This window comes from Bos javanicus, chromosome 5 (genome assembly GCF_032452875.1).
Source record: "Bos javanicus breed banteng chromosome 5, ARS-OSU_banteng_1.0, whole genome shotgun sequence".
Taxonomy (NCBI): Eukaryota; Metazoa; Chordata; class Mammalia; order Artiodactyla; family Bovidae; genus Bos; species Bos javanicus.
The window spans coordinates 100,632,577-100,657,193 of record NC_083872.1 but is presented as its reverse complement, the minus strand read 5'-3'; the positions used below and the strand labels follow the sequence as shown (position 1 = coordinate 100,657,193).

Below are 24,617 nucleotides of genomic sequence, written 5' to 3'. Positions count from 1 at the left end.
TGGAATTAGGAACAAAATATCATTTATTTATACCAGTACTCTAAAAAAATGAAATGCTTAGGTACAAATCCAACAAAATGTGTACAAGTTCCATATGAAGAAAAGTACAGAACTCAGGTAAACAAAATCAAAGAATTTAAATCAGCTGATACACCATGTTTGTAGATAGGAAAACAGAATATTTTCAAGATGTCAGTTCTTTACAACATCATCTATAGGTTCAATATACTCACAATAAAAATGCAGCAAGTCATTTTATAGATTTTGGCAAAATAATTCCAAAGTTTATATGAAGAGTCATAATACCCAGAATAGCCAACCCAATATTGAAGAAGAAAATTGGGGAACGGACCCTATTCAATGTCAAGCCTTACTATCTAGCTACAGTAAGCAAGTTAGTGTGCTGAAATAAGACAAACAGATCAATGGGACAGAATAGAGAGACCAGAAATAGACCCTCATAAATGCAGTCAACTGAACTTGGACCAAAGAGCAAAGGCAATATGAAGGAGGAAACAGAACAGGCTCCATCTTGAAAGCAGGACTCCATCTTGGGCTGGACTGTGGACTTTGAGCTATATGCCCAGTATCTATGGAAACGATATACCAATGGAAAACCAGACTCCGGATGAAGGAGCCTCAGGACTTGTACCTAGACTTTCCATCATCTAAAAGACTATGCTAATTATCTCTGTAACAGAACAAAGTCATAAATCCTATTATGCTTATCGGGATACGACCACAGGCCTATTGATAAATGTTCACTGTTTAACTATCTAGGCTTATGACACATGAATCATGGGTTAACTTTGATCTTATCTCTCTTTTATCTTGTCCTGACTAGTTTCAAGGAATCTGGGGAGGTGGGTTTGAGCACGTACACTTAGGGTATATAAGGTTTTCACAAAAACTGATTGGGGTCCTTGGCTAAGAGGAGACTCTGCCTTGGGCCTGCAGGTGTAATAAACTGCACTCCACTATCTGCATTGTCCTTCTGAGTAAGTTTGTTTCCCAGACGCATGGCTATAACAAATACAATGGATATCAACATGAATCTGCCCAGGTATTCACGTGTTCCCCATCCTGAACCCTCCTCCTTCATGTTGATATATGGCAAAACCAATACAATATTGTAAGGTTAAAAAATAAAATAAAATAAATAAAAATAAAATTAAAAAAAAAAAAAACAAATACAACAGAGAAAAAGTAGTCTTTTTAAAAAATGGTACTTGAACAATTGAACATACAAAACACACACACACATACACAAATTAAATGCTAATCTAACACCCATCACAAAAAAATAACACAAAATGCTACTGGAGCTATTTTTACTTTCATTTCCATAGAGCAATGATGAAAGAAAACTATGTATTAAATATTTAAAGAGTCAAATAGAGTAACAAGAGACTTTTAGCTGTTACCTCATTTGAATCTTTAAACTAGCCAGTGAAACTGGTGATCGATTTATTTTTCATGTGAAGTACCTCTGCTTTGAAGTAATTTATAAAGGTCACAATGAGAGGGTAGCAGGCAGGAAGGCCAGGGGTCTCCAAACAGAGGAAATAGGCTGCAAGTGTCAGACATTTTTTAACTCTCTCTTAAGCGGCAGGAGAAAACAAACAAGTGTTAGATTTCTTCCCCTTCTCTATATAAATTTAAAAGGAGGTTTCCTTAAAATTCTGTGTTGCCATGACAACACCTGGCTCCACCTGAACTTAACTTTTCTCAAACCTTGAGCTAACCAATGCATTTTTCTTATGGAAATGTTTGTCTTAAGCTATGTTAGTGTATTATGTACATTCTGCTTCTAAAACTCAATCATACATAAACATTTGTGAGACTGGGTATCACTTGGGTAATGAGTGGAGGTAATTCACTATTTGTGATTTAAATGGGGTGAAAGCAGGATTTTAAAAATCCAATAAAGTGTAAAAAACAGATTGGAATTTGTTTATAGGTATAATGTTTACTTAGCACACTGTAATTTAAAACAGAAACACTGAGAATTAAAGTGTAAAAGGCACCTTTACAGTATTTCTAATGCCTTAAAATACAGAGTTTAAAGTAAAATTAGTCTTAGTAATCTTTTAAATTTTTTGGCTGCCCCAGATCTTAGTTGCAGCATGTGGGATCTCTGATACTCATTTTCGTATGTAAAACCCAGTTGTTTTTTTTTTTCCCCCCAATTATATGATTTCCTTCTTTTCCTACTTATTGTAGTAAATGGATAATTTATTATTATTATTGGAGCAAAATCCCACATGCCACAACTAAAGATTCCACATGAGGTACATCTGATTCACTTTGTTGTTCAGCATGTGGAATCTTTAGTTGCCTCAAGTGGGACCTCTTGCCTGTGGGATGCAAGTTCTAGTTCCCTGACCAGGGATCCAGCAGTCCCCTTGCACTGGCAGCAGAGTCTCAGCCACTGGGCCACCAGGGAAGTCCCTAGTCTTAGTAGTGTTAAAAACTTCTCTATAGATTTGTTTTCTTAATTTAATTAATTAATTATTAGTTTTTGGCGGCACTGGGCCGTCACTGCAGTGTGTGGCTTTCTCACTGTGGTGCCGTCTCCTGCAGTGGAGCACAGGCTCTAGGCGTGAGGCTTCAGTAGCTGCTGCACTCGGGCTCATAGTTGTGGCTCAAGGGCTCTGGAGAGCGGGCTCAGTAGCTGTGACACAAGAGCCTAGCTGCTTTGTGGTGCATAGAATCTTCCTGGAACAGGGTTGGAGCCCGTGTCCACTGCGTTGGCAAGCAGATTTTTATCCACTGTGCCACCAGGGAAGTCCAAAAAAAGTGACCATGTACATTTGGAACTGACAGTAAGGGAATTTTGAATGTATTAACCAATGGTAACATTTCTCATTTGTTATTAAAATAATTGTGCATGGTTTCAGCTATCATAGTCATTTTTATAGTCTCACATGTGCTAATAAAGTGCTGTTTGTGTGGAAAAAAGGGAATTCTTTCATATCTATGGGTTCAAAACATAAATATCAACTCATATTATTTAACACCTACTTAACTTAGAATCTCACTCTTCCAAATCCACATCTCATTCAAGTATAGCTTGCTTCTGTGTGGTTAACAAACACTATAAATATATATTGCTGATATTTCTGGCAGAGTAAGCAATAAAGCAACTGTTTATAACATATACATAAATATTTATAATAAAAATAATAAAATTTTATTATAAATGTTTATATATAAACAGTTTTTAATGCATCTCTTAGGGATGAAAGTGAAAGTGAAAGTGAAAGTGAAGTAGCTCAGTCGAGTCTGACTCTGTGACCCCATGGACTGTAGCCTACCAGGCTCCTTCCTCCATGGGATTCTCCAGGCAAGAATATTGGAGTGGGTTGCCGTTTCCTTCTCCAGGGGATCTTCCCGATAACTTCTGAGCCAGCTCCCTAAAAATGCCTTGAAGAATTTAAGGACATGGAGACGTTATTTGTGTGCTGCAAATCCATTTTCTATCTGTATAGCTTCTGGCACTGCTAATTCCAAGGTCATTCAGGTAGCCACATTCCCCATCTCCTGTGATGATGAACCTAAAACCAAACATGAAAATGTTAAAAAAAACATAGGCTGGACATCTACATTTATTTCTCCTCTACAATCTTTAGCACCCCCACTCCAGTTATTTTTAATGTGGACAAGAGAAAAATGAAAATCTGATGTTCATAAGGCTTCTGAGTAAATATACACCATTTCTGTATTCAGTTCCTTTTATATTCTGAAAGTCGCTGCTGGAAAATTGGAAGATTATTATCATCCATTCCAAATTCAGTTATGCTGTTGACTAGGTATTTAACTAGGGCTCGCTGTTGTAGCCAAGTGAACTGCTGCCATAGGTGGTGATAAAAGAAACTGTCACATACTGAAATATCAGTAACTCATTCTGGCTTATACATGACTTAACTTGAATTTTATGCTATAAAATAGTCTGTCTGTGCCATAATAAACATCTGCTGTACATCTACTTTAATTATTACACAAAAGGGCACACTGACCAGAAGTAAAGAATGTTCAAAGTAAAAATAAAGTTTAAATGTCCCTCTTCTTGAGACACCAACGCTGGTCCTGCTTCAATGATAAGACTCCCTTCCCAGGTGCCAATGCCGTATTGACCCACCATGTACTTGCTGGTCTATTCTTTTTTTTTTTTTAAGCAAAACCTTGAAGGAATGTAACTCTGACTTGCTTAATGTTCTCTTTTCTGACCAGATATAAAACAGAGCCAGAAACCCTGTTTCTTTGAAGCAGTTTCTCAGAGTAAATCTGGGAAGTGGGCTTCTGGGCCAGTCCTCAACTTGGCTCAAATAAAACTCTTTTCTATTCTTATTTTTGATCGTTTACTGATTATTTTTATTAGCTTTCAGGGAACATGATTTTCAGTGTTCTCCTGACCTGTTTCATACATGTGTGAAAATAAACATATGTGCTTACTAGTAAGTTCTTAAATGGGCTTAGCTTTGATTGAGGGAAGTGATTGCCCCTTATATTCTATATGCTCCAAAGTAATGGTTACGTTTAACACATTCCCACTGAAGTGTTTACAACCCAAGATGTGTTCCTAAGTTCCTTCCAGGGATAAATTATCACAGGAGGGATTCCCACTGGTTCTCTGATGACCTTCCTTTCAGGAATGGACAGGGCAGCAGGCAGAGTGGACTGAGGGTCTGTGGGTACCAACTCTTCGGTGGCTTTCCAAGACAGGAGGATCCCAGAGTACCTCAGCTGCTCTCTCTACATTCTAAATACGGATTTCAGCACAGTTTAAGTCAGTGGGTGAAAGTGGAAGAACTATGTCCAGTGTCGTCATCATGCTAAAGATTTCAATTAAAAACATGATACGTAAAGTTTTCCCAAAGGCACAGATAATAAACAGAAGAGCATACAAAGGATTTGTATTTTATACCTCATAGTGCAGCAAACTTTCCTTGATATTAAATTTACCTCCCCATAAATACAACTCACACCCATATGCACATAGAATAGAAGGCAGTCTAAAAACTTACGAGGCATTATATTTAGAGTTGTCTGTCCACTTCCAAGCATGATGTGATGATTCTCTGCTAAGGCCAATCCAATGGTCAGAAGGGCCTTTGTATCTTTTGAGAAAGTTCTATTATAAAACACCAAAAGCAAAAACATATGTCTCCTTCATTTTACTCTTGAGACCTCTTCCCCCCAGCCTTCTCTCTTTGGATGACTGCCTGGTAAGATTGAGAAGCTTAGACATTGAAGGGAGAAGACTAGTCCCCAGTTCTCAGCTTAAGTCACTCAAATGTCTCTGATCCTAAATTACATTAAAGTGATCACACATCTCAATTTGACTGGGAAAGTCCCAGGTTATGCCTGTGGTTCCAACATAATATTGTCCCTTTCACTCCCCAAAATGTCCCAACTTGGATGATAAATTACATGATTACCATACTTCTTTTTTACAATGGGAACAATATATCTAATTTGAAGATTAACTATGAGGATTACATGACAGAATGTGTCCAAATCGTCTCACAGAGTTCCAGGCAGAGAACATACCCAAGAAATATCAGGCACTAATATGCACTCTAAGCCCCCAAGTCTGCATGGAATGGGAGCCTTCCTCTTCTTTCAGCTGTCACCCTGTGCGGCCTATATCCTTCTCAGGGGCTAAGTATTTAACAAAGAATATGATCGAAAAATATTCCTTACCAGCTCCTCCTCAGTTTCAAACTGAGCAAGAACAGCTTCCAGTGAAGTACAGGATATCTGACTCAATGTCCAATTCTCTGACTCTTCAGAAAAATAAAAACACTTATTCCCAAATCCAATCCATCCTTTTGGGCAGGTGACATACAGAACTTGTAAGTCTGTCTCTCTGCTTCTCACTAAAAGTTGGACAGACACAGTGAAGCATAACAAATAAATTTTCCCATCCATTTTATCTATTTTTACACTTACCACCCTGAGGTCAGTCTTTTTTTACATATGTATATATATACATAGATACACGGGTGTACATGTATATGTAGGTACAGTATAACTAAATTCCAAAATGAGGGGTTTGAAGAAAAGCATGCCAAAGAACAACTAGACTCTTGTACTTTTATGGCCTTGGCTAATAGCATTTTTTTTTTTCTCAAAATCTGAACAGGGGCTACTTTCTATAGGTAGACAGATTCTTAGAATGTCTTCCAAGTCTAAACTCCTTTGTTTTTCCCAAAGAATAGTTTTTCTTTATATGTACGTTGGTACCATTCATTACATATAGATTTGTGGAACCAGCTCTCTGCTTCTCACTAAAAGTTGGACAGACGCAGTGAAGCATAACAAACAAATTTCTCATCCCTTTTACCTATTACTCCACTTATCATTTTGAGGTTGGTCTTTTTTTTTTTTAATATAACATATGTATGTTTGTACACATATACACACATGTATTCATATATGTAGGTACAACAAAACTAAAATCCAAAATGAGGAGTTTGAAGAAAAACATGGCCAAATATAAACTAGACTCTTGTACTTTTATGGCTGTGCAAACAGCATTTTGTTTTTCTTAAAATCTGAACAGGACCTACTTTCCATAGGCAGACAGATTGTTAGAAATGTCTTCCATGCCCAATGTGTTTGTGTATCAGAATGCACAGTTTTACTTTATATGTATTTTGGCACCATACATTACACAATTTCATATTATTTTGCTTCCAGAGTCATATTCTCAGGTGCTTGTCTATGTACTAAACACTCTCTATGGAGGCCACCCAACTCTGGGTTATATGCAGAATTGCTGAGCTGTAATGAATATTACTTTGCCAACAAAGGTCCATCTAGTCAAGGCTATGGTTTTTCCAGTGGTCATGTACGGATGTGAGAGTTGGACTGTGAAGAAAGCTGAGAGCCAAAGAATTGATGCTTTTGAACTGTGGTTTGGAGAAGACTCTTGAGAGTCCCTTGGACTGCAAGGAGATCCAACCAGTCCATCCTAAAGGGGATCAGTCCTGGGTGTTCTTTGGAAGGAATGATGCTGAAGCTGAAACTCCAGTAGTTTGGCCACCTCATGCGAAGAGTTGACTCATGGGAAAAGACTCTGATGCTGGGAGGGATTGGGGGCAGGAGGAGAAGGGGACAACAGAGGATGAGATGGCTGGATGGAATCACTGACTCAATGGACGTGAGTCTGAGTGAACTCCAGGAGTTGGTGATGGACAGGGAGGCCTGGCGTGCTGCGATTCATGGGCTCACAAAGAGTCGAACACGACTGAGTGACTGAACTGAACTGAACTGAATGAACTTCCAACTAATATTTCTAATGCCTCATGAAATGCTACCAGCTTTCACCATTTATAAAACACCGACTGCTACTTAGTGTGTGGAAAAGTGATTGTACTTTGCTGCTTGCCAAAAGAGCAGACTTTTCTGAGATCTTTTTTCTTTTTTTGGTTTCTTGGAAAATGCAATATTGAGATCTGTGGTCACTTGCTGAGTGTAGGAACCACTAGCTTAGTGTAGTAATCTAATAAATGATCTTATTAGATTGAGAATTTGCCTTGGAAAGAATGTTCTGTGAAAACTAACATATGAATATATATATATATATTTTTTTTTTTTTTTTCTTTTATGGTGACTTTTTCCCCTGAGGTCAGTCTTGAAGTACATATTTTACATTTGATTGTTGCCCCCCAGAGTCATCACTAACAGACTTATCTCAGGCACAAAAGCTTGTGGTAGTTGTTTTTTCCTAAATGATTTTATTAGATTGAGAATTTGCCTTGGAAAGAATGTTCTGTGAAAACTAACATATGAATATATATTTTTTATATGGTGACTTTTTCCTTGAGGTCAGTCTTAAAGTACATATTGTATATTTGATTGTTGCCTCCCAGTCATCACTAACAGTCTTATCTCAGGCACAAAAGCCATCAGTCCACTGATCTTCAAGCACAGAATCTGTGCATCTCACTTCTCAGGGGTCCATGGAGAGTAGTGGTTTTAAGGAAATCAATATCTGTAGCATTTAATTCCTGTAGTACGCTTTCTTAGCATCATACAGATTTCCTTTTCCCCACATCTTCCTTAATATCAGTCCTTCTTACTCTTGACAAAAGAAGGGCAAACTCCTTACCTTTCCTAGATTTTACTATGCTACATCTCTTACGGGTATAAAACCTTCTAGTAGACAAAACATGGCATAGTTCAACTATTGATTTTAGTACCAAAATATGATGTAGTATTTCCAGTGTCTCTGGAAATGCTCCTTTATATGTATTTCTGTTAAATATGCATAAAAATATTTGGGCCCTTGTTAGATGCTCTGAAACCAGCAAGATATCAGAGTATAGGCTATGGGAAGAATAAGTGTTTTTCCTTCATAACCTCACTTTTTCCTCCCTTATCCAATCTGATAGGAAATACTGTTGGTTCAACTTTCGAGATAGATTGTGCCACCAGGTCCCACCTCCACTGTTATCACCAGGGCCAAGCCATAGTCCCCTCTGGTGTGGATTTCTGTAAGGTTACTCTAGTAGGTGTTCCCAAAGTCTAACTTTTCTTCCAACAGTCAAAATGATTTTATTCTAATGAAATTTAGATCATGGCATTCCTCTCCTACAATTTCCCTTTTCTTGATACCCCCTACTGCACTCAGATTAAAAGCTCAAGTCTTTACCTGCCTCATTAGGCTGTGACCTCCCTGACCCCCAGCCCATTACTCTTCCTCATTCCTGCCTTGCTTCAGCTATAGAAGCCTCCATGCTGTTCCCCAAACCTACCAGGAGATTTTTCCTTTCATTCTACTTGTTTCATCATCTGGAATGCTTTCTCCACGTAGCCACATGGCTCCTTCATCTCCTTCAAGTTTGCTGAAAAGTCATCTTGTCAAGGAGGCTTATGCTGGACACTTATATTCATGTCAATCTGTTACCTTATATTAGAATATCTGCATCTTCCTGCTACTAATAGAATAGGAGTTCCCTGGGAATTTTTTATGTTTTCATCACTGATATACCTCAAATATATCACACACCCTGGCACATAATGGAGCTCAATAAATATTTATTGACAATGTGAATGTGCAAAGAACATGGTAAGGTTTGGAGAACAGGTAACTCACCTGCCAGAAGAGTGGAAAATGTCACCACATTTAGAGCTACAAGTATAAAAATAATCAGGATGCAGCAGCAAAGCTTGGTAGGTGTAACAGGAGATGTAATTGCTAGGCATATCTTTCGGAGATCTTTATCTGTAAATAGAAATGTCATAATCTCAATTTCAAGGAAGCATTAAAAGAAAAACTTAAATTTATCACAGAATCAACATGTAAAATCCACTGTACCTCACCTCCCCTATTGCCAAAATCTCTCACAAAAGGTCCATGTCCAGGAGAGATGGCCATGGCCCAAAAGCGACCCAGAGATAAGAGAAACAGCATTTTTCACCTGGAGAGTCTTCCAGTTATTGTAAGAAGAGCTAATAAGAGAGTAAGAGACAGACAGACTAGAAATCAGAATGAAAACGAAACATGCAAACAATCCAGATTTACCTCCACAAATAACAAATTTGGTTAGAAGTTCTAAGAGGAGCATTAGAAAACTAATCAATGTAATTCATCACATTAACAGAACAAGAGAAGAGAAAGGATATGACCATCGATATAGACATAAAAGGAGAAGGAAATGGCAACCCACTCTAGTATTCTTGCCTAGAGAATCCCGTGCACAGAGGAGTCTGGTGGGCTGCTGTCCATAAGGTCGCCCAGAGTCGAACGTGACTGAAGCAACTTAGCATGCATGCATGCATGCATAGACATAAAATGTGGAGAAACGTGAGTCATCCCAAATAACAAAGCCCAGCAAATTATGAACTGAACTTTCACTTTTCATAGAAATAGTACAGCTAACATGATACTTAATGGTGAAAAAGTGAATGCCTTCCTCTAAAGGTCAGGAACAAGGCAAGGATGCCTGTTCTCACCAATCCAATTGAACATTTCCCTAGAGGTTCTATCAGTGCCAATAGGCAAGAAAAGTAAATAAAAGACATATAGAGATTAGGAAGAAGTGAAAGTGTTTCTAGACATGGTATCCACTCACCTCCCACTAGAAATAGTAATTTGAAAATTATCTGCACATGAAAATACCTTCCCAAGAGACAAGGATTCCAAGCACACCCACTCTCTGTCTCATCCCAGCTCCTTGCACTCCAGCAATTCTGGCACATAATGCAGTCTCAGACAGCTTCCACCCTGGGTTTCCTGTGGGCTCCTAGGAGCCAAGCTCCTGTCTCCCCGCTGCACCTGCCAATTCCAGCAGCTCCAGGTGGGGCTCCTGTAACAGTTGACTCCTGGTGAACTCCTGGGGACCAGGCCCCCCAAACCCTTCCCTCAGGACTCTGCAGTCCAGCACAGAGAGAGACCCTCTCCCTGTGGGAAAAAGAGAGTAAAACGGTGCTTGACTTCACTACAGATTCCAGGTCTACCTGCTCTAGCATCACATCAGTCTGACTCCTTCAGCCCTGGGTGACACCATGTAGACTCACTAACCAAGGTCCCCTCTCCCCAGTGTCTGCCAGCTCCAGTGAGCCAAGTGACTACTGCGAGATTAGGCTCCTGGCAGGGTCCTGGTAACCCAGGCCACCTTTCACCCTAGGGACTGTGGACTTGTGTGGCCATAGGCAGCTCCTATCACTCCTGCTGGCTCCCATGAATCAAGAAACCAACATAGCCAGTCATTGTTGTGTTTAGTTTCTAAACCTTGTCTGACTGTTTTGCAACCTCATGGACTGTAGCCTGCCAGGCTCCCCTGTCTGTAGGATTTGGCTCCTATGTCCACAGGATTTCCCAAGCAAGAATTCTGGAATGGTTTGCCATTTCCTTCTCCAGGGCATCTTCCTAACCCAGGGATCAAACCTATGTCTCCTGCTTGGCAGGGGGATTCTTTATATCACTGAGCCACCTGGAAAGCTCCAACCAGTCACTAGGGAAACATGAAATCCAGTGAGCTGCCACAAGATGTGTATCAGAGTGGCAAATACAATAACAAAACTGAATGATGGTGAAGAAATGATACAAATGGAATTCTCATAAACTGTTGAAAATGCAACAGTACAGCCACTTTGGAAAACAGGTTGGCAGTGAGGTGTGGCAAACATAACCTCACCACATGCCCTAGCAATGCCATCCCTAGGTATCTATGCAAGAGGAATGGAAATTTCCATTTACACAAAAACCTATACTTGAACATTTATAATAACTTTATTTATTGTCACCAAAAACTGGCAACAATTCAATATCCTTCAGCTGGGAAAAAGGTAAATAAAGACCACTTTGTACTAAGAAAAAAGAAAAGCTTGACTCCATGCTTCAGTTCAGATCAGATCAGATCAGTCGCTCAGTCGTGTCCAACTCTTTGAGACCCCGTGATTTGTAGCACGCCAGGCCTCCCTGTCCATCACCAATCCTGGAGTTCACTCAGACTCACATCCATCGAGTCAGTGATTGCATCCAGCCATCTCATCCTCTGTTGTCCCCTTCTGCTCCTGCCCCCAATCCCTCCCAGCATCACAGTCTTTTCCAAGGAGTCAACTCTTCGCATGAGGTGGCCAAACTACTGGAGTTTCAGCTTTAGCATCATTCCTTCCAAAGAAACCCCAGGGCTGATCTCCTTCAGAATGGACTGGTTGGATCTCCTTGCAGTCCAAGGGACTCTAAAGAGTCTTCTCCAATACCACAGTTCAAAAGCATCAATTCTTCAGCGCTCAGCCTTCTTCACAGTCCAACTCTCACATCCATACATGACCACAGGAAAAACCATAGCCTTGACTAGACAATCGCTCATTTACTATTTTGCTTTGACTCAGTAAATTTTACTGAGACTTTCTCTTCCCCAAAGACTCCGAAAACTCTGGATTGCCTGAAAATGTAAAAGGGCACTAAAGAAAGCAGTGAGATGCTTCCCAACTCATGTGTGATCACTACCTCATGTCCCCAGAACACAAGTGAGAAGTGTGACTTTGGAAATGCCACCTGCTCTTCCACCTCGCTCTCCCTTCCAAATAGTGTTCTGTTCCCCTTCTTGCCTTACTTAAAAATGAGAATCTTTTTCACTGAGTGTTTCCTATTGTGAAAGTCCTTGTGAATAATGTCTCTCTTTATTAAGTCTACACTATTGATATACAGTACAATATAAATGAATTTCAAATGCATTATGCTGGTGAGAAAAGCCTGACTCTGTAGGCATTCTTATAATGCAAGAGTATCAAAATAGAAAACAAATCATTGGTTGCCAAATGATGAGGAGAGAGGAAAGAAATATATACAGAGAGCATGTGTGTGTGTGTTAGGGGGTGTGGGGGGTACTCTTATTGTGCGGTGGCCACATGATTATATGTATTTGTCAAAACTCATAGAAATGTACACCAAAAGGTGAATTTTACTGAATGTTAATTATACTTTTAAGAAGTTCCTGCTAACTTTTTTAACTGCCACATTTCACTCATTGCACCTCTATCTCCTAGGATGTTCAGGACCCTCAGTTTAAATGCTAGGCAGGGAGAAAAAATATAGGAATGACTTCTTTAAATGCTATACAATGGCATTTGGATTTTGGCTCCATATGAAACTTTCCGTCTTCATTCTTTCCGGTTCTGCATTAAAGCAAAATTGTCTTGAAATTCCGTATGTTATGACTTCTGAGAAATGGAAGATTTCCAGCCATAACAGTAAGCAAAGGATGCCACAGTAATCAGCAATCGCAGTCATCATAGAATGGTGAGCTGGTGAGCCCTGAGGGAACTTAGGAAGAGGAGAAATCCCTCCTTCTAGTAGCCCTCAGACTGCAGCCACTCTCTTTGCTGAGCCCTGAAGGAACTCAGAATATGAAAACACAGGATACTGGCCCCAGATAGTTGAGGTGCATATCAAAGAAATGATTTCAGTGAGACCAGACTTTTGCATTGGACACGACTGCGTGACTTCACTTTCACTTTCATGCACTGGAGAAGGAAATGGCAACCCACTCCTGCTGGGAGCGAGTTCCGCCCGTGGCAAAGGTCATGAGGAAGGAGGCTTGGCATACGCAAAGGCAGGATCAAGCCTCAGGAATCTCCCTGGAAATTCTCGAGCATCTACCCCCAAAACCAGAGTGCCTACTTTCTGCTTCGTGCTTTCACCTATACCTCTGACTTTACGGGGGGCTGTCCCCCACTACCTCTCTCTGAAAAAGAGTTAGCTTACAGCTCTAGTTAATAATTCCTGGGTGTGGCAGTGTTTCAACCTACAAACTCCTTTGAAAATCCTCTAGCCTGCCTGAATAGGTTTTTCCTGCCACATGTGATTGTTCAGAGCCTCCCAACTGTGAGAGGCAAGAGATGTTCTAAACTGTCTAAACACAGATTCCTTTGAGTAGTTAAATGATTGATTAGAAATTGTATTAGTGAAGGGTTTTTCACTTGTTGGGCCAATGTTTGCTGCTAAGTCTCCATATCCCTTATCTACTGTGTCCTTGGCAGTGTATTGATTGATATAATGGGTGTATAGAAATGTAAGTAGTAGCCTCAATGTTTGTAACCTTGGACCCTTGAGTTAATTCTTTTCTTGACTGAGCCCACCTCACCTTTGCCCTATAGGAATGCAACTGTATCCAATGCTTTTTGGAGGCTGGCTCCTGACTTTAGAATAATCACCTTTAGAGAAAAATAACTTTTCCGAAGAGTCTTAAAATGTTAACAGGCCTCCGGGCCAGAAGATGATGCAAATCACCTAAACTTTTGCATATGATAAGTTTGCAGTAAGAAAGCCTGGCTTACTGCATGACTCTATCCCTTCCCCCATTATCCTCTATGCATAACTTAAGGTATAAAAACTACTTTGGAAAATAAAGTGTGGGCCTTGTTCACCAAAACTGCTCTCCCCATGTCGTTCTTTCTCTCACCTTCTGGCTGAATTATTCAGCCTCTTTTCTCCACTGAATTTCCTCACTGAGCTATTCTTATTTCAGCCTCTTTTCTCCACTGAATTTCCTCACTGAGCTATTCTTATTCTATTACTCTTATATCCTTAATTAACATTTAATTAAGCAGTTGTTTCCTGATCTCGCCGACGCTGTCCCCGCTTCGAATTTCCTGGATCCACCGGGGCTTGAACCCCACACACTCCAGTGTTCTTGCCTGGAGAATCCCAGGGACGGGGGAGCCTGGTGGGCTGCCGTCTATGGGGTCGCACAGAGTCGGACACGACTGAAACGACTTAGTAGCAGCAGCACACATAGAAAAGTGCTAAATTCCTTAACCTGGGATATCTGGTTTTCTTTAATTTACAAAAACATCTTTTGATATTCAAAGGCTACATGCTGTTTGTTGCAACGTTTCTATACCACCTGGCTCCTCTCTTGCCTCCTTGGAGCAATTCTCTCAGGGTTATTTGAGATGCTCTCTCCCTGGCTTAAGTTCTAAAAGTTCCCACTGAATAAAACATAACTCTCGTAACCAGGAAGGGTTAATTTTGACTCCATACAGGATCTGTTTCTTCGACTTTAACTCTCATTTCACTGCTTTTGTTATTACAGGCATACACACTGGCCTGCCTCAGGGAGCCCTGCCTGCCCCACTTCTGCCTGCCTCTTGGGCTGGGGTGCCTTTGTTTGGCTCACAGGGAGAGAGCCTGATGTCTCTCATCTGTGAAGGACTATGACATTCTTGTTCTTTGTGTGGGAAATTGCACCCCTCCTCTGTTGATTACCAGCCTGACTGAGAAATTCATATTTGGCGGCCAGAACTGCAAAGAGCTGTTTCATCTTTGTTTATTGATATCAGAGCAAATATTTCATGTCACACCACCCAAGACTGACGTAAAGAAGTGAAACTAACACATCCCTCTGCGTGAGGCCTGCTATTCTAAGAGATACCGACAAAAATCAATTATTTTGTTTTTACTTTGATTCCTCATCTCCCCCCACCTCTGATCCATAAAATAACCTGGCATCCAGACCCCAACATGATGGTTATTTCAAGATGTTAGTCAGCCAACTTCATGGTCAGCCAGCTCTTTGAATAAAGTCATATTCCTTGCCTCAACACCTTGTCTCTCCGATTTATTAGCCTATTGTCAGGGATGAGCAGAGTGAACTTGGGCTCGGTAATACTCTCAACTTTTAGGTTGTGAATACTTTTTTAAGTTTACACTTCCACAATTTTTCTCATTGTTAGAAGAGTAAGATGTGAATCTCCACTTAACTCTATCCAATGAATCTCCTATTTGCCCCTTGTCACCCTGCTTATTTAACTTATATGCAGAGTACATCATGAGAAATGCTGGGCTGGAAGAAACAAAAGCTGGAATCAAGATTGCCGGGAGAAATATCAATAACCTCAGATATGCAGATGACACCACCCTTATGGCAGAAAGTGAAGAGGAACTCAAAAGCTACTTGATGAAAGTGACAGTGGAGAGTGAAAAAGTTGGCTTAAAGCTCAACATTCAGAAAACGAAGATCATGGCATCCAGTCCCATCACTTCATGGGAAATAGATGGGGAAACAGTGGAAACAGTGTCAGACTTTATTTTTCTGGGCTCCAAAATCACTGCAGATGGTGACTGCAGCCATGAAATTAAAAGATGCTTACTCCTTGGAAGGAAAGTTATGACCAACCTAGATAGCATATTAAAAAGCAGAGACATTACTTGCCAACAAAGGTTCATCTAGTCAAGTCTATGGTTTTTCTTGTGGTCATGTATGGATGTGAGAGTTGGACTGTGAAGAAGGCTGAGCACCGAAGAATTGATGCTTTTGAACTGTGGTGTTGGAAAAGACTCTTGAGAGTCCCTTGGACTGCAAGGAGATCCAACCAGTCCATTCTGAAGGAGATCAGCCCTGGGGTTTCTTTGGAAGGAATGATGCTGAAGCTGAAACTCCAGGACTTGGCCACCTCATGCGAAGAGTTGACTCGTTGGAAAAGACTCTGATTCTGGGAGGCATTGGGGCAAGAGAAGAAGGGGATGACAGAGGATGAGATGGCTGAATGGCATCACTGACTCGATGGACGTGAGTCTGGGAGAACCCTTGGAGTTGGTGATGGACAGTGAGGCCTGGCGTGCTGCGATTCATGGGGTTGCAAAGAGTCGGACACGACTGAGCGACTGAACTGAACTGAATATTCTAAAAGTGGCTTCCCTGGTAGCTCAGCTGTAAATAATTTGCCTGCAATGTAGGAGACGTGGTTTTGATCCCTGGGCTGGGAAGATCCCCTGGAGGAGGTCATGGTATTCTTGCCTGGAGAATCCCCATGGACAAAGGAGCCTGGGAGGCTACAGTCCATGGGGTCGAAAAGAGGCAGACATGACTTGAGTGACTAAGTACAGTATTCTAAAAGTCCTCCTTTTTTCTTATTTCTCTATATCTTTCTCCTAACACTCTCCCTTGTTTCATGTTTCATTTCTCTTTCTTGCTTACTTACTTCTGTTCTGTTTTTTTGTATGGAAATAAAATTCACCACCCCAAAAATGTCTCTTAAGCATGTAGATTATTTCAACCTGGAAATCAGTAAGGCACCCAAAATCCAGGAAAAATGTTTGATCTTCGCCCTATCTGTCTTAATAAATTTAGATAGAGGGGCTGTTTAGAAGAGAGCTATCACCAGAAATATCTGCAAAGAATATGGGCCTGAGTGGGGTGGGGGAGACTGGACAGGGCCTAGAGATCAGAATCCATTGTGGCCCTAAAGATCTTTGTCTTTGCACAGCCCTGCAAACATTTATTCACCAAATTTTTGCTTTTCCATTTCCATTTCCTTCTCTCTGAAGTCCCAAATCACTACCCCCAACATCTTTTGTCTTTAGCTGAAGATGCTATTTAAGGTGAAGCTATTGGCCATTTTGGTGAGTTACTCAGTTTTCCTGGGTCTGTCTCATGTATACATATGATTCAACTTGAGATGTGGAATTTCTTGCTGTATCAATAAACAAGGATGTCACAGCCATCAGCAGTTTTGACCCTCCAAATGTGAAATTCTGAGCCTTGAGTGTGCTTAGGAAGGAGAATGATACTTGCTATCTTGCAGTCATTAAGCTGCAGCCCTCCCTGCCGTGAGCACTAAGGAAAAGTGCAGGAGACCAGCCCCAGACAGCTGAGGTGCATATCAAAGGAATGATTTCAGTGAGCCCAGACTCTTGCATCTTCTAGTACAAAGAAATCACTACATTCCTTAACTTGGGATATCTGGTTTTCTTTAAATCACAATAATCTGCATGTTCAGATTACCTGCCCCTTGTTCCAAACTTCTACATAACCTGACTCCTCCCCGCTCTCCTCAGAGCAGTTTTTATGGGGTTACATGAGACATTGTCTTCCAGGCTTGCAGACCTAAAAATTCTCATCGAATAAAAGGTAACTCTCAACATTAAGGTGCATGTATTTCATTAGTCTGCAAACTTTTGTTTGATTTTTGATATCTGTCTCATGTCAATTTAATTCTTTAACCAGAAGAGCAGAGGAAAATATCTTCTTCCCTTACACTCTCCTGTGGTGTGTCCTCTTACTGTCCCCCTTTAAATTCATATGGCTTTTATATTACACTCTGAACACAATAACCTTCAAATTTCTAGTTTGAAAAATGGTATTAGAAATTATCTCACAGAAGAACAGAGAGGAGCTGATGATGGAAGCATGACATGTACTCAGGAAAGACAAAGAAGGTCTTCTCCACCACCTACTTTTCCTTTGACCATAGCCCAGTAAGTTCTGCAGTGCAGGAGGACACTGCCCACCCACTCGAAAGCCTCACAATTGTTCCATTCTAATAAATCACTTCTTATCTATCACCAGGGCTTCCCTAGTGACTAAGATGGTAAAGAATCTGCCTGCAATATGGAAGATCTGGGTTCAGTCCCTGGGTTGGGAAGATCTTCTGGAGACGAGATGGGCTACCTACTCCAGTGTTCTGGTCTGGAGAATTCCATGGACAGAGGAGCCTGGCAGGCTACTGTCCACGGGGTCGCAAAGAGTCGGACACGACTGAGCGACTTTCACTTATTCATCACTTTGCCTCTCTGTGAATTCTTTCTAGGCTCAAAGATAAAAAACTGTGATACCGGAGCTCTTTGGAGCTCCTGTAATGACACCAAACAGTTTCACCAATAGTCCTAGTTTTTGCAGTTTACCTTTTTTTGTGAATTATTAGTCATGGCTTTATTAAACAAAAGTCTCTTTAGAGAACAGTAAGAAATTAATTCTCAGCTGACATCAGGGGAAAGTGACAGGAGGTTACAATTTTTTTTAATGCGGTGATATCGATAATAACATTAACCAGAGAGGTACTGTATTTCAACAAATACTTTTAATAATCAATCACTATGTTACATTAATACTCTGATGTTCTCATTAAATCAAAACTGTTGAACTAAAATGGTTATATTTAAAAGATGCTCATATTTTTATATCACTACTGACAATGTCTGGTAGTATATAAACTACTTTGTAATGTACTCTAAAAAGGATGATATAAAGCTTAGCCATTTAAGATCCTCTATGATCAAAGGACCAGATAACGAAAATTGTAGTATATTATAGTATGTAAACAATCATAGTATATATAATCTATAGAATCCCAGGGACGTAGGAGCCTGGTGGGCTGCCATTTATGGGGTCACACAGAGTCGGACATGACTGAAGCGTCTTAGCAGCATCAACATGAGCAGAGTATATAGTATATATAACATATATGTATGTGTGTACATATATGCATACATATATACATATGCATATATGTGAATGTATATGTATACATTATGTATGTGTATGTATATGTATATTGGTGTACATGTGTGTATGTATGCATATGTGTACATGTGCATGTATACGTGTACATGTATGCACATGTTCGTGTATATGCACATGTATACACGTACATGTATATGTATTCACGTGTGCATACACATATATGTATATACTATACATATATGCATGTACATATATGTATACATACATGTACATGTGTGTGTGTACATACACATAGTATGCTATGTATACTATATATAGTATACTATATAGTATGTTATAGTATACATAGTGTATATATATATATAGCATGTATATATAGTATACATAGTATACTTAGATGTATGTATGTACATATATGTATGCATATATACATACATGTGTTTTATACATAACACATATATACTATCTATATACTATATATACCATATATAGCATATGGTATATACAGAGAAGTATAATATACATAAACTATTATATACATTATATAATATAGTATATATTACAGTATATAAACTATTACAGTATGTATATTAGTATATATACTATATATATGTGTGTGTATATATATAATATACTTCTGTTATTATCTCTCTCTCTATTTTCATACTCTAGTCCTTTGATCATAGTGGATCTTAAATGGCTAATGCTTTTTCCAGTAGCCATGTGAGAGCTGGACTATAAGGAATGCTAAGCACAGAAGAATTGATGCTTTTTAACTGTGGTGCTGGAGAAGACTCTTGAGAATCCCTTGGACTTCAAGGAGATCCAACCAGTCCGTCCTAAAGGAGATCAGTCCTGGGTGTTCATTGGAAGGACTAATGCTGAAGCTGAAACTCCAATACTTTGGGCACCTGATGAGAAGAGCTGACATGACTTATTTGAAAAGACCCTATGGTGGAAAAGATTGAGGGCAGGAGGAGAAGGGGACGACAGAGGATGAGATGGCTGGGTGGCATCACCAACTCAATGGACATGAGTTTGGGTAAAGTCTGGGAGTTGGTGACGGACAGGGAGGCCTGGCGAGTTGCAGTTCATGGGGTCCCAAATAGTCAGACACAACTGAGCAACTGAACTGAACTGATATATATATATAAATAACACTATATATAAATACAGAAGTATACCAGACCTCGTGAGAGAGAGAAAGAGACATAAAGAGGGAAAGAGACAGAGGGAAAGACAAAGAAAATTATTTGGACACAAATAGGAGCCTTAGTAGATTTCAGCTGAAACACTTAATGATATTACTGAATCACATTTACCCTTAATTCCAAAAGGAAACTTTGCAGGGCACTTTTGTGCCCAATGGAAAGAAAACACAGTTTTGTATTTACTTAAAGTTAAAAAAAGAAAAAGAAATTGTGACTTTTACTCCTATTCCTCCAGAAAATGTGATACCATCATTCAAGGCCCAAGTCAAAAAAAACTTCAGAAGCAGCAGCCATCACCAACTCCCTAGGTTTCATTAAATGCATTGTAGCACAGATCACATCAAATGATAGTAAATTCATTTGTCTGTCCCTGAGACGATGAAGTCCTGAAAGCAGGGTCTAAATACAATCTGTCTTTGTAGCAAATAGCAAATAACAGGTTCTAAATACCTCACTACTACATTTAATCAGACTACAGAATAGGTGTCATGGTTAATTTTTTTAACATATAAATGAATCTATTTTTATTCAAATTCTTTTCCTATTTAGTTCGTTACATAATATTGAGCAGAGTACCCTGTGCTACACAGTAGATATGGGCAACTTTTATTAGTATATGTATTACAAAATTGTTGGTATCTGTTTGCCATCACCTCTGGAATATAAACATCTGTTATTTAATATCATAATGTAACTTGCCAGAGTGAAAATTGCCTGCAACATGGGAAAAATATGAGGACTAATAAAATAAATCCAGAGAACATTTTTCTTTTAAAATTCTGTAACCTAAATCTGTGCAGAAATATTTAAGTAACATGCCAGTAACAAAACACCTGATGTGACAATTACACACCTGACGTCTCACACACCTCTAGACTCTCAAAACGTATCTCCTTCTGTGGAGGTTAACTGTGAAGTACTGATATTCCTAAAGTGCAATTTCTATCCTGTCAGTGGCTGGTGGTATAAGAGTTCCTCCTCCCTCAACTCTCATTTTGTTTTGTCAAAGTTTATCAATTTTCACTCACCAGATCTCCCCTCTTCCATACTTCCTCTGGAGGTAGGGTCACTCAGGAACATTTTCAAAGTCTCTGTCAGAGTAATGTTTCTACGTAAGCAAGAGTATTCGGCACTGCTTTTCATGTGGTTGCCAAAACAGGAACTGAGAAGTAAAGCAGGAAACTCTCATTCAATGAGTAAGCAGCAACAAGATAAGTGAAATTGACAAGACCTTTAAATTTAATGTTGACAAGATCTTAAATTTAAAATGCAAAGTGCTTTTAACTTAGAAAGATCTACTCCACAGACTTTTGTTCCCTATCACAATGGAGTAACAGGGACCAGATTTACTTTCCTGTCTGAATCAACTAAAAAGAAAAAACTAAAAATAAAAAAAAACTGTTAGAAAAAATCCTTTTCAATCACTGTGCACCTTTCAATGAAGGACAGTGAGCCTTACACTTGCCCCAGCTTATAGCCCATAGACAACTTTGTAGGGGTGGGTTTTTGTTATTCAGATGCTAAGTCGTCAGACTTTTTGCAACCCCATAACAGCAGGGCACCAGACTTCCCTATCCTTCACTATCTCCTGGAATTTGCTCAAACTCAAGTCCATTGAATTGGTGATGCCATCCAACCATTTCACCCTGTGTCCTTCCCATCTCCTGTTGCCCTCAATCCTTCCCAGTATCAGGATCTTTTCCAAAGCAGAGGGAAACCAACAAAATGCCAAGAGATTCCCTGAGGTGAACAGGAGAAGCACAGGGGTAAGACTACAGAGTATCAGAAGAGAGAGAGACAAAAGGGAGAGAACTCGAGGGAGGTACAGTGTTCCCTTTGTATATCCAGCAGCTTACCGATCACGTGTATATGAGGATGGAGGGGGGAAAAAAAAAACCAAACAAAACCCTGTCAACTACAAACTGGCACTTGCCATAGGCATTTGCCAATGGCAACCCACTCCAGTATTCTTGCCTGGAAAATCCCATGGACGGAGGAGCCTCGTAGGCTACAGTCTATGGGGTCGCAAAGAGTCAGACAGGACTGAGCAACTTCATTTCTACAAGGATTAAATCGTGTCCCGTGACTTTCAGGGGCAGCTGCCTCTGCTGGTGCCCATGACCCCAGGGTAGACTCGCAGCTGAGAGCCAAGCCAGGGAGGCTGCCTGAAGCCCTAAGGCCGCCTGCCACGCCTGGCTTCCGGCTGCTCCAAAGACTGGGCAGCTAGGCCAGCGACCCTGGAGGCCCGCCGCCCGCCTGCCCCTCGCAAACCTACCCTGGTGTGGCTGCCTGCCCCTGGGCCAGCTGCGCTCCTCCTTCTCCGGCAGCGACGTCAACCTCCTCTTCCGCTTGGCCACCCCCTCGGCCTCTGCCGACCCGCTGCCGCCTTGGCCTGGCTTCCGCCCGCCCACAGGATGCTGCCTGGGCTTCCGCCAGCCGGCCCCGCCTCCGCCTGCCTGGCCAGCCTCCCTTGAGCAACAGGGACTGCAGGGGCTATGACGTACAGAGCCTTCCTACAGGGGCTAGGAAGTTTAGGAGCATTTACTGCACCGAGGTAATCAAGATGATTACCAGCTGGGTCCCTTGGACAGCAAGGACACCTAACCAGTCAATCCTAAACTTAGGAAATCAACCCTGAATATTTATAGGAAGGACTGATGCTGAAGGTGAAACTCCAATAATTTGGCCACCTGATGGAAAGAACTGACTCACTCCCTGATAAGACTGAAGGCAGGAGGAGAAGGGAGTGGCAGAGGATGAGATGGTTGGATGGCATCATTGACTGGATGGACAGGAGTGTTAGCAAACTCTGGCAGATGGTGAAGGGCAGGGAAACCTGGCATGCTGCAGTTCATGGGGGTCACAGAGTCGGACACGACCAAGCAGCTGATCAACAAAAACCAGCTGGTTGGAAAACTTGGGTCGGGGAAATTATAGTGAAGTATTTGAGGCCGTTAACATCACCAACAGTGACAGAGTGATTTTAAAAATCCTTAAGCCAGGGAAGAAAAAAATGAAAAAACGAGAAGTTGACCATTCTGGAGGACTCTCCTGGTGGAACAACTATCATTTAGCTGGTTAACACCATGAAGGATTCTGTGTTGGAAAGACCAGCTCTGGTATTTGAATATATCAATAATACAGATTTTAAGATCTGTCCCATATCCTGACAGATTTTGATATCTGGTTTTACATGTCCTTAATAAAAAAATACCCTTATTTTATAACTACTTAAAGCTCTGAATTACTTGCCACATCAAGGGAATATGCACAGGAATATGAAACCTCACGATGTCATGAAAGAGCACCACCAGAAAAACTGTGACTGATATACTGGGGTCTGGAGGGGAACTTTATCATCCTGCCCAGGACTACAATGTCCAAGTGACCTCCAGGTACTTCATGGGACCAGAGCACTTTGTGGACTAGCAGATGTATGAGTACAGCTTGGATATGTGGAGTTTGGGCTGTATGTTAGCAAGCATGATCTTTCGAAAGGAACCCTGCTTTCAGGTGGCGCTAGTGGTAAAGAACCTGCCTGCCAATGTAAGAGATGTAAGAGACTCAGGTTTGATCTCTGGGTCAGGAAAGTCCCCTGGAGGGGCGCATGGCAACCCGCACCAGTATTTTTGCCTGGGAGAATCCCATGGACAGAGGAGCCTGGTGGACTACCGTCCATGGGGCTGCAAAGAGTCGGACATGACTGAAGTGACTTAGCACGCATGCACTTCTTTCATGGACAGGAGGACTATGACCAGCTTGTTCACATCGCCAAAGTTCTGGGTACAGAGGAGCTACGTGGGAATCGGAATAAGTATCACATAGACCTAGATCTACACTTCAACGATATTTTGGACAACATTCACGGAAACGCTGGAAACATTTTATCCATAGTGAAAACAGAAGCCTTATCAGCCCTGAGGGCCTAGATCTTCTGGACAAACTTCTGCGATATGACAAACAACAGAGACTGACTGACAAAGAGGCCCCGTGGTGAAGAAGCGGTCCCAGCCTTGTGCAGATAATGCTGTGCTTTCCAGTGGTCTCACAGCAGCCAGAAGAAGATTGGCAAATGATGGCCTCTCAAAGAAAGCTTCATTTCCCAGCACATCTCTCTGTACAAATGTATTTTAATGCACATCTCTGGATCAAAAACGTTTTATTCACAACCATAACAAAGGTGGAAAGTCAGTTTTCAGAAAGACAGAGGGGCAAAAAAAGATGTAATATTAGAATTTATTTAGGAAGAACAAATTGGATGGAAGGGAAAGAAAGTTCTAGCCTCCCACCCTTTACCTCTTTTTATCCCCATGAGAAACAATTTTTCTCTATTAAGGTAATCTACATTTTTGAGCTCTGATAGGTATACATGGGGGCTTTCCTGGTAGCTCAGCTGGTAAAGAATCTGCCTGCAATGCAAGAGACCCCAGTTTGATTCCTAGGTTGGGAAGATCCCTGGAGAAGGGAGAGTCTACCCACTCCAGTATTCTTGGGCTTTCCTGGTAACTCAGCTGGTAAAGAATCCATCTGCAATGCAGGAGACCTGGGTTCAATCCCTGGATAGGGAAGATTCTCTGGAGGAGGGCATGGAAACTGACCCCAGTATTCTTGCCTGGAGAATCCCCATGGACAAAGGAGCCTGGCAGGCTACAGTCCATGGGGTCTCAAAGAGTCAGACAACACTGAGCGACTAAGCACAGCA

At 40.9% G+C, this 24,617-nt stretch overlaps 1 protein-coding gene and 1 pseudogene across 1 annotated transcript; one reads left to right on the top strand and one right to left on the bottom strand.

Annotated features, from left to right (window-relative positions):
* On the bottom strand, positions 1 to 22,406 carry LOC133248149 (C-type lectin domain family 2 member F-like). The gene is made up of 6 exons (XM_061417930.1): positions 22,191 to 22,406; positions 20,944 to 21,077; positions 9,107 to 9,235; positions 5,707 to 5,882; positions 5,028 to 5,134; positions 1 to 3,557 (listed from the first exon to the last, which is right to left on the bottom strand). Exons 2-6 carry the CDS (start codon positions 21,056 to 21,058, stop codon positions 3,437 to 3,439), a joined length of 648 nt encoding a protein of 215 aa, XP_061273914.1. The 5' UTR covers positions 21,059 to 21,077; positions 22,191 to 22,406; the 3' UTR covers positions 1 to 3,436.
* Positions 22,407 to 22,410: 4 nt separating this feature from the next.
* LOC133248772 (casein kinase II subunit alpha'-like) lies at positions 22,411 to 24,401 on the top strand (annotated as a pseudogene).
* Positions 24,402 to 24,617: the final 216 nt, after the last annotated feature.